This window comes from Zonotrichia albicollis, chromosome 10 (genome assembly GCF_047830755.1).
Source record: "Zonotrichia albicollis isolate bZonAlb1 chromosome 10, bZonAlb1.hap1, whole genome shotgun sequence".
In the NCBI taxonomy this organism is placed as follows: domain Eukaryota; kingdom Metazoa; phylum Chordata; class Aves; order Passeriformes; family Passerellidae; genus Zonotrichia; species Zonotrichia albicollis.
In genome coordinates this window covers 26,344,786-26,358,085 of record NC_133828.1, presented here as the reverse complement: position 1 = coordinate 26,358,085, position 13,300 = coordinate 26,344,786, and the positions used below count along the sequence as shown (strand labels likewise).

Sequence of the window (13,300 nt, the reverse complement as noted above, 5' to 3'; positions counted from 1 at the left end):
GGAGGGGGAGCTCCGGGGCGGGGAGAGGGCCTGGGGCTGCCAGCCGGGGACCCCCCGCCGTATCGGCCATGGCAGACCCGCTGCGTCCTGCCCTCGTCCGCCCTCACCTGCCCCCACGGCGCCCCAGCCGCTGCCTCCCCTCCGCTCCGTACACCGCGCCCGCTCCCGCAGCGGCCGCACAGCCCCCGCCCAGCATCGTCGCAGGGCGGACGGGAAAGGACGAGTCCCTCTGGTCCCCGCTGAGGCGGCCCGGGGCCCGCGGCTGTCCCCGGGCTGTGGGTCAGGTGCAGGCGGGCGGCGGCACCGCGCGGGCGGCAGGCACGGCTGGCTGACGTGTGCTCAGAGCTGGTGTGCGCGCTGCCAAAAATACGGGCAAATTATTGTTATTAAAAAAGTAACGTTAAAAATTCTCTGCAGTGCTTTCTCTCGGTTGCTGCAGCGCAGAGTCTCGCAATGTCGAGTAGCCTGGCGGGTGGTTTGAACGCCCTTTGCTGTATTCATAGCTTTGATTCTTGGATTAGTTCAGAAGTCATTTAATGGCTGAACACTCACTGTGTCTCCTGTGGTCTAGGAGTTTAGTTAACAAAAATGTAGACCACAGATACCCTATGGAGCTCAAAAGAAAGCTCTCAGAGAGAATTCCCTTACGTGGTGCGTGGCAGTTAGCTGAGCCTCCTGAGCCAGCTTTTGACAGGTGGCATCATTTGGGGCTGTGCTGTGGAGAGAACCCTTTGTGCACATAGAGGGGACCTTCCCCTTCTCATAGTTTCTCCCCTTTTCAGGTAACTCTTAGTCTTGTAGGACTGCACTTACTATTAGGTTTTCCTTAACAATCCAGGTAGCAAACTGTAAGTTAATGGAACTTCTGGGTTAGACACTCTAGACACCTGCTGCAGACTGATCCTCCTCTGTAACATGTGACCTCTTAGAGATCAAATAATGTTTATAAACGTTGAAAGCACTCATAAATTAAATACAAACAGAACTGTTGATGGTAATCTAGCTAAGAGCCAAAGTGAGGCCTCTCTATAAACTGACGTTGAGCGGATGTGAAGGAGAGGATGAGTCCCAGTACTTTTAGATTGGTGATCCTTTTGTTTCTGTTTTCCTACTTGCAATATACTCTGAGATTCAAACTGTGAACTCACATTCAGGGCTTAATGAAGTACGTAGCCTTGGGGAGTAGACAATGTATTTAGTAAACATATATGTGGCATTTAACATAGAAATCTCTCTGTCATAATAAATAAGCTGACCTTTTCTGTAACACAAATTTCATTAGAGCTATTGAGGTGAAACTTTCACTTTTTGTTACTTGGAGTAAGCTAATAGCACCAATTTATGGAGTGGAAAGAATCAGTTCCAAGTGCTCTTAAGAATTATGCCTTACCCTTTCCCAGAAGGCAGCCTATATGGAGGAGAAACCCATAACATGAACAATTGTAGGTTTTTTCCTCATCTCTGCTATGCTCTGCTTTGTGATTATAGGTAGTACACGTATGCATTTTATCCTGTTTTTCCACCTAAAAACATAGATAAAGTGTTTTTAATTAACTTACACACTTGTGTTTCTAAAGTGTATTTATTTTCTATAGATGATCTTACCAGTGCAGTAATTTGAATTATTATCAATGTCTATGTATTTTAAACCTTTTAAAAATTGTATAGTATTTTCTATCCCAAGTGTGAATTCTGTGAATATGGGATCATTTAATGAGTAAATTCTCTATAGAGTACCATGTGTTTTTACTAAGTAATAAATAGAGTTTTAATATGTTCAAGTCAATTAATAAATTTCCAGGAGGAAAACAGTTCTAAAACTGGTGTGCTTTAGAAAGTTAAGTGACCCTCAACAAAGACAATTAAAATAAATTAAAATATGGATTATGCAATATAATTATGTGGGAAAAAAATCAAAATGGAAATAGCAAAATACATCATGTATAGAAATTAACGTGTTTTTTTTGTTCTTCAGGTTTTTCCCCAAATCATGTGTCAAAGAGGAACTACTAACATTTAAAATTAGAGCACATAAAAATGAAGAACTGCCAAAATGTTACAGGAGAAATGTTATTACTCTGTAGGGTACTGTGGGCAGGGACAACCAGTGCTTTGTCCATGCATCTTCCATGTGTAGTTACTGGCCACAAGTCAAAGATCCACACTTAAAAATCAAATACATGGGACAGTATTTATATATAAAGTTACAAGTGTAAAGGTAAGGAAAATTTCAGAACACTGCGCTTTATCAAGAATATTTAATTTTTGCAGGAGATCAGCAGTGAGCAACTGTACATCCTGGTTATACCTGGACATAATTTTTCTCTTGAGGAAACCAGTCCTTTTACATTTGAAGTAATAGTTGCTTTACACTGATTTCTTAGGCAGCAGAAGTACCCCTCTAATCTTAGCACTTTTCTGTGTGTCTGCTCTGCACATAATTTAAAAAGGATCACTGATTTATGCATGTGTGTATAGTTAACTTAGGAAGAATATCTTCTCTATTCTCATGTGTTCTTTTACACCAAAAACCATCTGAACAGGAAATTTACATGTTGATGGTGTCTTTACTGAATGGTAGACAAAGTATTTTTTATGTAACTATTATTTCTCTAAAACTGGTGCCATTTATGAATTCACTTAGTAGTTTTAATTGGATTCAGATGTAAGCTGTTAGGGATGTACAGCATGCACAACTGCTAGAGATCCCAGGATTTCATACCTGGCTATGGCTGCTGGTGTTTCTCTCTGAATTAAATGTAGCCTTCAGTGCCTTAACAGACTGGAGGAGTGGATCACAGGGCAAAGCATGTAACTTCACTGGCCTGTTGGGCTAAGAATGTTATGATCTTTGCCTAATGACTTCTAGATTATTTAAATAGGAATGGGCTTTTCAAGGACTTCTGGTACATACTGAGTCTTTATAACCTTGTTGTCCTTGTTAGTCTTGCATAATTTATGTTTAAAAAATCTGAAATAGTACATACTGGGTAGTATCTCAGACCTGTTCCTCCCACAGATTTGAATGTAAATTCAGATTGAAGCTACATAACAGCAACATATTTGAATCAGGATTTGGTTTTTAGTTCAGTGTAACATATATTTGAGATGCAAGCTTTGTTTGCTTAGAGTAAACAAGGGATCCCTTGTGAACATACAATAGGCTAGAATAAAGAATTGATATTCTGAGAGAATTGTTGTAGAAGAAATAGAGAAAATGCTTGTCATCCTCTATAATCTTTAGTTATGTCAAAGATAACGGGATATAAATTTATAATCAGGCAATATTATGAATACAGTTGCATTATGACGCTATTTTATTTTAAAATATATTTTTGTGCAATTGGTGAAACTTACACTGTCTTCTATATAAATTCCTCCCTTGCTTTTTATTTGTAACAAATCCATAGGAATATCCCCATTTTCATGATTTTTCATCTGAACAAAATCATGGACATGCACTGCAGTTCCGGTTGGCTTGTGTGCTTGGTGTTTTCTCTCTGTGTGCTGTGTGACTAAGCTGGTATGTGCTCGGATCGAGTCTGTGTGGGGATATAGCAGCAGAAGGCACTGCAGTGGATGTGGAAACTCGGAGCTGTACAGACACAGCCCAAGTGCTTTCCAGCACTCCTGTGAGGGTGCAGTCTTCTGAGAGCAGTGAATAACAGAGATATCTTTCCACATCATGCGCCTCATTTTCTAGTTCAGTGCAAAGGTGCAGTCTTTGATGAATAATAAAAAAGCCTTTTCCTTTCCATGCTTTCTTAGAAAAACCAAAATAATTGTTTGTAGGTCTGTGCATTTCATCAAATATGTGAATTAAATCCCACTGAGAGCTGGAGTTGTATTTTAAGCAAGCTGTTTTATTTTTGCTCTCTGGTTTACACATTTGCAGTATCGGCTTCCATTTGTTACATGTGATTGCAGTAAGTTACACACAGTGTGTGTAAACATTGCCATAGCCAGCAGAGCAAGGCAGTATGTGCACATTGGACAGTTAGGACATGATACATTCAAATTTAGTTGGTAGTCTGGGGAAGCGGCTGCATGATTGGTATGCTACATGTGCACCTATAGGTTTTCTCTTTCACCAGATGATACTGGAAACATGTTTAAGCTCTCGTTGCCTGAGTTCTTTCTGACATGTTATTAGGATGTGATCTCTAAAATCCTATACTCTGAGCAGATTAAATTTCTTTTATAACAAAACTCTATATTCCAGCAAAAGGAATTAAAAAAACAGGAAACCAGCTAATTGAAATTGTGCCCTCAAAGTCAGGTGTTCACCAGATATTTTCCAATTACAAGTATTTTTCTTATCTAGCATGACATCTGTTTTTGTCTGCATCTTACAATTTGCTGCATTTAACAAAGCTCATCATTCTAATGATACTTCCTTTGTGCTGTATTTTCTGCTCTGTATTTGGCATGATCAGTTTCTATTTCTGCTGCTTTATCAATATCCATGAATGTTTCCTGAACTGACTTTCCCTTTCATCTTTGAATTTGTCAGTTGTTAAAATGCATGCAAATGTAAATCTGTAAAACTTATTTCATTATTGCTGTAAATTTTAAATTTCCACTAGCTGTTACAATGCAGATCCTAAATCAGTAAAGGTGCATTTGGCATGGTGGTGGTGGTGAATAGTGGTGGCCAGAGTTTGAATTGAGGGAAATCATCACTTGCATATTGTTCAATTACAGATTTCATTTGCAGTGTATCTCAGAGTCTGTCTTCATATTAAAGTGCTTTCAGTGTTTATTATGAAGCTGCAGTGCTGGTTAATGTAATTTCATCTGGATTTACTTCTATCAAATGGAATTTTAACTGCCCTGAGCTCCAGTTTATGTTTATGAAATTTGGAGGTTTAATTCAATAAGATTTAGTCACATCTTGATTACAAAGCATCTGTAATATATAAAGATTCTCGCAAAGTAAGGAATGTAATTCTGTATTTTGATTTCTCTTGAATTATTCTGTCTTTGTAGACAGCAAATGAAGGTGGAAAAGAGTCTAATTGCTACTAGATCTATATTGTTCAGGTAGTGTCTTTTTAACTTGAGAGAAATCTTTATGAATACAACCAGTTAATAAATACATCTTTTGCCATTCACTGTATATACAGATCTAAGAATTGATCTTTTGGAAGGATGTATAATTGAAGCATGAGGGTATGTAAAGAAATGAGCACACTTGGTTGCTCTGTTTAACTCTCCAATAATTTTTCAGTGTATTGATCAAAATTATTTAATTGATAAATATGATAATGAGGTAGGTAAAGGAGAGTCCCCTATATTTGCCTTCCTTTTGTCCTCACTAAAGACAGAACTCCACTCCAACAAATTCTGTCTGCCTGCAGCTGGCAGCCAGTCAGTCTGCATTTAACTGGCTGGCCATTCGGTACCTGCGTAGAGCAGGATTATCTACAGTGTTTCTTGTACCTTTTGTACAGGACCTGAGAGATTGTCCCAGGGACTCTGAGTGTAGGTGACAGTAGTGATTAACTGAAAGCTAAGCACAGGCAATTTTGTGTTGCCTTTTTTTTTTTTTTTTTAATCTAAACTCCAGAATTATTTAGGTGTGTAAGAATCCTAGGAAACAGTTTTTAACTAAAATTCTTTTTCCTCTTTGTCAGAGGAAATGAGAATTGGAATCCCAAAATCTCTTAAATAAATGACATTCAAGAGAAAAGAATAGTAATGTGATTATTGTTTAAAAGCCTCATGATGAGGCTTTTCCCATGACAAGGGAAAGAGGATCTGAATTGTGAGTGTTGAAAACAGATTTGGTAATACCGTTGTAAAAAGTGAAAAGTACTCTTGGTGGGAGTTAATTATCTTCTGTTGCCATTGAAGTAAACCCTTATGTGGAAAGTACTTCAAATGAAAAGTAACTTCATTTATTGTTATTTATTGTTTATTGATTTAAGTGGCTTACTACAGGTCTAAAATGCTTGGATAGATCACTGGTATTCTACTCTTAAACTTTCCTTTCTCAAAGAGGAAAGAAAAGTCAAACGGCTTACAGCATTGTGTGGAGGAGAGAGTTGCAGTATTGTCCTGCTCTTGCTAAGGGAAGATGGTCTGTTGGTGCTGGTATTTTTCTGCATCCTACAGCATTGTTTTTCTGCATGTCAGGAAAGGACAGAAGAAAAGTACAGGGAGCATAGAGAAATTATCTGGTTTTAATTGACATTCCTTGGTGCTGTCTACTTGCTCATGTTTCACAGCTGAATATATTTTAAAGTACTGTTAAATTCATTAAATAGCCCATGGTAGGGGTTACTGGTACTTTCCAGCTCATAGAGTTTGCCTCTGCATCTTTGCATTGATGCTTTGGTTTTAACCCAGCGATGAACTCGTTTTATTTGTCTTTTCTAGTGTTTTAGCTGTTTTCTACAGTCTCAACAGTGGAAGAAATAGATCCATCTGCTCATCTTTCGTGAGCTGTTCATTGCTGTTTGAATTGAAATACTGCTGTTTTAAAAAGTTAAAAAGATCAAGGGAAGGGAATTCAATGCTTTCATTCAGTTGGAGCACGATTCAGGTTTTTGAACACATTTAATAGAAATAAACATTTTAAACTGCTAGAGGCATCTTGTCAAAGAAGGTAAAACCACATCTGTTCGGGTTTTTTCTCAAATGTCAAACCCACTATGAGAAAGAACCTAAAGAAAAGGACATATGGTAACAGAAAGTAATAGTTTATAGCTAGATTAAGTTAACAAAAGCAAATAAAAAAAACTCCAACTTGTTTCTTTCTTTTAGGTTAACAAGTCTTTCATAACATCCTACATAAACATTCAAATACTTAATCTTAAAAATAATCAAAATAGGTTCTTTTATAGAGCTATGTATATTACATGTGAGCAGAAATACTTTGCCCAGGTTGTGTATGTGAAGAATTGTAACAGTTATCCTCTGTCTGTATTTGAACTTTGAACTTGAGTAGTTTACATTTAAAAATTCAAGAAGAATTATAGAATGGCTTGGGTTGGAGGGGACCTTAGATTGTCTCATTCCAACCCCTCTTGCCATGGGCAGGGGCAGCTTCCACTGGACCAGGTTGCTCAGCCCTAGCCAACCTGGCCTTGAACACTGCCAGGGATGGAGCGTCCATAGTGTCTCTGGGCAAACTGTTCCTGTGCCTCAGCACCCTCAGAATTTGAAATGTACTCCTAATATCCAATTTCAGCCTATCCTCTTGCAGTTTAAAGCCATTGCCCATTGACCTGTCACTACATGTCTTGTCCTTCTCCAGCCTTCTTGTAGGCCCCATTAGGTACTGGAAGGTGCTCTAAAATCTCCTTGGAGCCTTCTCTTCTCTTTCAGCCTGTTCATAGGAGAGGAGCTCCAGCCCTCTCGTCACCTTCATGCTTCTCTTCTGGACTTGCTCCAGCAGGTTCATGTCCTTATTATGTTGGGGGTTGCAGAGCTGAGTGCAGGGCTCCACATGGGGTCTGATGAGAGCAGAGCAGAAGGGGAGAATTGTCTTCCTGGACCTGCTGGCCATGCTGCTTTTGATCCTGCCCAGGATGTGGCTGGCTTTCAGGGCTGCCAGCACTCATGTTGAGCTTAACGGCCTTATGAGGATAGACTTGGGGCAGATTTTATTTATAATTGCCTTTCATAGCTAGTCAAGCAGACATTGTCAAGAAAATTGTTTTGTCTCTATAAAATATGCTCCTGAAATCTTCATATCCAAATAAGGAGGGGTAAAATCAATCTCTTATTGACATACTTGATTAGAAATATGTAACTAGCATTGATGCTATCACTTGTATATGTATGCTGGTATGTTGTATTGAAGAAGCAGAAGATAGATTATGTCTTGTGTGAAAACATTACTGCCAGCTAATAACTTACTATGCTCTGAAGAGGCAAATTAGTAATATAAATAAGAAGGCATTTTGGGGTCAAAGCAGAAAGGCTTGTAGGGTGGAAAATAAATTACTCTTGCTTTTCATCCTTTCCTAATAATTTATTTGGTGGCTTTGCTTTGCAACTTTTAAAGTGCCCCCTTGGCTTTGGCTGCAGTGAAATGAGATGTCAGCACAGTTTGACTTAAAATTTATTTTGAGTGGGGAGGTCTAGGGAGGAGGTGCTTCACTTGCCTTAAAATGCTTTTACTCCAGCTCATACATCTATCAAATGAGAGCTGGAGAATCTTAATTGATTTAATATATTTGTTCTTACTTTTAGATTAACCTGTGATCTTAATTCCATACATTGGTCTTGAGATTTCAGAAATGGGTACAGGACAATTTTCTGCTTTAGCAGAAAATGAAGTGGTAGCTGAAGACCCACTGAAATGCATTTTTTGACTTTGTTTGCTCATGGATATGAGATTGTAACTCTGCAGCATCAGCAGTGAAGGGATACTTCAGTAGCATCAGCATCAATATAACAGAGCAAAACAGAAATAAATCAGCAGCGGGAGTTCAGCAGAGGAGGGCCAAGCTCGGTGAGATTGAACAACAGTGGTGATCACAGAGAGCTGTCTATAGGTAATCTGATGAGGTATCTGGAAAGGTCTTTCCAGGGGCTCTTGGAGCCCTATTGGGAGTGTAGGGATATTCCTTGGGATTGACTTTTGTAGCATATATTTGTGTTCTGGGGAATGGTTCCTTTTTGGATTAATACCATTGACTTTTTAAAGTGTGATTGCAGTGAAAATAAAGCTTGAATAATTCTCCATCTGCCAGCAGTAGTACTTTTTTATTAATAGATTGAGTCATTAATTGTCTAAGGACTATATTATAACACTAGCTGTTTAAGTATTACTCCAAATTATGCTTTACAAAAACAAGTTTACAGTAAGATGGCTATGATGAAGAAATAAATTTATGTTGTTCTGTCCAGACTGTTTATGTTCCAGGTTAGGGAGCTTGTACTTAGAAAAAAGAAAACAAAATTTGGCATCATAAATAGATTAATGTTAAGTTAATGATAATTAATGTCAAGTTAATGATAATTGTAAGTTACCATGATGATAATTTTATTAAAAGATGCTTTGTAGAAAATGGTCAAACTTTGCCTGAGTTTTGCAGTCCTGTGGAAAAGCAGTTAATGCTGCCATGGTACATTTTTCTCAGTAACTAATACTTGGCTTTTGAAACCAGATTCATTGCTATAGATTATAAACACTTAGTGGAAATGAGTTTGAGTGCTACTAATACTACTATTACACTGCAGTCTGAAGTTGTACACAGACAGAATTTCATGTTCTCCTAAGGATAAGGGCCACCTCAGCTTGGGAAACCTGTAGGTAATTCCTTGCTCCTTAACACTGAGGGCATTTCCCAGGACCTCTGAAAAAAATCTAAAGGCATCTTGTTGTCAGACAAGTTGAATCCTTGTTAATTTTTATGAATAAGAATTAATTATCTTAACCAAACAGCTGAATCTTGAACTGGATGATTTTCTGAGAATGATCTCACCTTTTTGAGTTGTTGGGTTTTGCTGGATTTTTTGAGAGTCTATAAATTAAGGTAGTTAGTGTTTCAAGAGTTAGTGTAGTTTGGGTAGGGATCTTGTATAAGTAGATTGTAAATCTGCTTGCAAGCTGCACCTCATAATCTTCTTAAAAGGATTTTGACAAGAGAGTTAATGCTTTTTAATACTTGTCAGCTAGTGCACAGTCAAGAAAAAAAGAAATGGGTGAAAATCTTACATGAAATATTTCAAAAGAGAGCTATTGTAGTTGATTGTAGTTTGAAGTGGTAAGAGAATGTCACTGTGATGTAGAAGCAAGTGCATACACCAGAGAATTATTATTCTCATCTGTGGTTAATAAGGGTAAATTGGAGTATAAACAAGAATAGAGATTTAATCCCTCCTTGGCATAATTTAATAAGAAAGATGAGATACTGAGATTCAGTGCAAGTAAGATCTGGGTTTCTTCACTGAGACAAAGATTTGGATTCCTTAAAGTCTTTGATTTCAAAGAGGAATCTTTTAAAAATCTTGTTGGAGGGAGTGCTTACACTGTTAATATAACAATAAGGTGAATAAAGATATGTATTTGTGAACTTAGTCTTTGCTCATTGTAGCTACCTGACTTCTCTTCATTATAAGCCCATCCACTGGTGGAAAGGACATTTTTGTCAGAAAAATTAACTAGCAACATTTGAGTGAGTAATAAGTTTAGTGATTACTAGCAGTTATCTCTTGTTCTGTTATGTCTTTATACATGAATAATTTCTTCATCTGATTGAGTATGATGTCCTAGGAAAATTCTGTTTCTTTCTGTCCTTAGTGGTTTGCATTTAGTCTGTTATAATTTTTTTTTCTAATGCTGTCAGCTAGTGTTTGGCTTCATAATATTTGATAAACACATTTAAAGTGTGTTACAGAGCTAATTCACTTTATTTTCATAAATATGTAGTAGTATGCTGATCCTGCTGAACTGCTGGTCTACATGCTACTTTGTGGTAGAGCATTCTGCAATTTTATTTTCCTTGAAATCTTGCTTTTTTTAAAAGGTGTTGCTGTCAAAGGTTTAAAATATTTTAAATATTGGAATTAAAACTCATGAGTGTTACTAATGAAAAATTAAGATTCTTGCTTGCGTATTTAATTTGTCCAACACTAAGACACTTAATTTGTCCAACTGACACTTCATGGCAGACAATATACGTATTAAAGATTTCCTTCTTCCTTGAAAGTGAGAAGAGGAAAATCAGTGTGTAGTCAGTAAAATGCAGAAGAGACGCCTGGATGTAGGAGTTACTGTTGGAATCTAATGCTTCCCATTTAGACACATAGAGAACATTTGTTTTGGGCACTGATTCCACGGACCTCTTGTGTGTTTGGATATCTGGTTATGTTTCCTTACAAACCTAAAGCTATAAATTATTCTAAGATCTTTAGGATTAGAACTGTATCATCATATATACTTGTACAGTGATGCTGCATTGAGACTTTGGTGCTGTGTGGGCTTCTGGATACTGCCTGTGTTGAAATTATAAGAGTCATGTTCAAGTTGTTAAAGGGCAGTTGTTAGGATGTCTTGGAAGGAGTTTACTATGTAGTTGTAAAATGCATTTTAATTTGTTTATATTATGGTATGATATTTAATGCAAACATTTTTAAGTTCAGTGCATGCAGGTGGAGATCTTTCTCTGATTAAGCCCTTGTGTTTTGTTTTCATGCAGGCCTTTGGAACGTTCTAGTGAAGATGTAGATATAATATTCGCACGACTGAAAGAAGTGAAAGCTTTTGAGAAATTTCATCCAAACCTTCTCCAGCAGATATGTCTCTGTGGATATTATGAAAATCTGGAAAAAGGAATCACATGTAAGACAGCTTCATAGGATTATGTATTTTATGTAGATAAACTTGGGGGTTAGACTGTGATTGTCTGTAGGAGATTCATGAGAGCAGAATCAGTGGAATGTTTACAGTCAGTCATGGGGCAAGGCAGGACTAAAGTGCTGCTTGCTCTACAAACACAGTGTGTAGTGAATCTATGGTAACAGGGCATACAGTAGGATGTAAGACTCTACCACTGTTCTGTTGAAAGATTACAAGCCAGTCATTGGACTTAAGCCTCATTCTTCTCCTGTAAATGTGTTATCGATTGCTTTTGCCAGTGCTTTGTGCTGCCAGGGGCAAAGGTGTGTCAGCAGCACATCACTGATAGTGTGTGGTTTCCAGGCACCCTGGCACAAGCCAGACCTGCAGAGCTGCAAACTGCTGAGAGGTGCAGCAGCTCTGTGCCTGCACTGGCAGCCCGTGGGCCTGATGTAGGTGCACACCTGTGCTTGCTCTGTGAAGCTGAGATGGAAATAAGTGGTAGTCCTGTGATGGGAATGTATGCCAGGGGAATAGCTGATGAAAACCTGTGGTATTAGTAAAGTCTCAGAAACACCTCAGGTAAATCTGGCATGCAGCACTGGAGTTTGCTTAGAGTAACAGGGATTCTGATGCTCTGTAATCACACAGGTGGAATGCCTGGACATCAAAGTCTTGCAGTTGCTGTTCAGCCAGAACTCTTACTGAATTCATTGGTAGCTGTGTCTGCACTGGATGTTTGTGAATTTCAAAGGCACATTGTTCTGAAAAACTTTTTCCTTGTTTGTTTTGTTTCTGTAGTTGGTTAATTAACTAAGAGAACAGTAGAACAGAAGCAAACTGGGGAGAAGAGTGAAGCAGTTCTATGTGCTTTCATTGTTTCCATAGTGTATTGACTAGTTTACTAAAATATGTGCTTTCCAATGTCACTGGAAGTATTACTGTAATTGTAAATAAGTAATCTCATATGGCAAATTGGATGGTGCCAGCAGTGACCGCAGTATTGCAGTAATATGTGAGAAAATGTTTATTACTGTTGCTAAGATAACTCTTATTGACAAGATTTCATCTTTTCAGTATTCCGTCAGGGTGATATTGGGACGAATTGGTACGCTGTCCTGACAGGATCACTGGATGTGAAGGTGTCTGATACAAGCAACCACCAGGTAAAATGCAACCATCTGGTCAGTAGTACAAAGAAAGAATAAAATTTATGGTGAGGTAGATAACAACACATTCTATACAGATATTTTGTCATATCACAAGGATGTATATGTTTCTCTGAGTCTCTTTTAGTCTTAGTTGTCCTTAGTTTAAGGAAGGCAAATCATACCATTGATTACAAGAAACTGAAGAGTAATGCTCTGAAAATGGTCTGCATTTCAATGTGAAACAAGTCTCCTCTGTCTTTTCCACTAGTGCTAAAGAAGTTGTGCTAGATTGGAGAGTTGTTAATTCATTCTCTAGAAATATTTTAATTCAGTTCTTCTTCAGGATGTTCAAAGTGAACCCACTAGCAATGCAGTCTAATAACAGCATAATGCAGTCTCCACTGCAGAAATGGGGAAGTGGTGTAGTAATAGCAAACTATTGGAACTGCTGCCATGTTGGACAAGAAGCCTGTAGGTAATACCTAGTCAGTGTTAAAAAACAGAAGAACAAGTAAAATTCTCCCCAAATTTAAAGTGGTTTCTCAGTATCGCGGTGCTCCTGGATTTATAAAATTCAGAGTAAATAAAAATCTAAAGCGTTGAGATACTTTTAGAGTCTCCCATCCATGTTGTCTAATGTCATGCACCTGCTGCTGTGAGCTTAGTCTTCTGGGAAGGCATCCTGTCCCTTCCCTGCTCCCATGTTTGAGACCAGTGATTGTCCCATGATGTCCCATGGGGTTGTACCTCTGATTAGGGACTCGTTGTGCCTTTGCGTTACTATAGCTATCCAGGACCTTATAGAGACTACTACCCATTTTCCCCGCCTGGATTGAAAAGAGCATGTGTAGGG

General features: G+C 38.2%; 1 protein-coding gene across 2 annotated transcripts in view; it reads left to right on the top strand.

The window, feature by feature from the left end:
- RAPGEF4 (Rap guanine nucleotide exchange factor 4) overlaps positions 1–13,300 on the top strand; it is a 141,819-nt gene that overhangs the window by 809 nt on the left and 127,710 nt on the right. For both annotated transcript variants that reach the window (XM_005484068.4, XM_005484069.4), the window contains exons 2-3: positions 11,157–11,299; positions 12,374–12,462. In XM_005484068.4, coding sequence (XP_005484125.2) covers positions 11,157–11,299; positions 12,374–12,462 — 232 coding nt within the window. The remainder of the gene's footprint in view (positions 1–11,156; positions 11,300–12,373; positions 12,463–13,300) is intronic.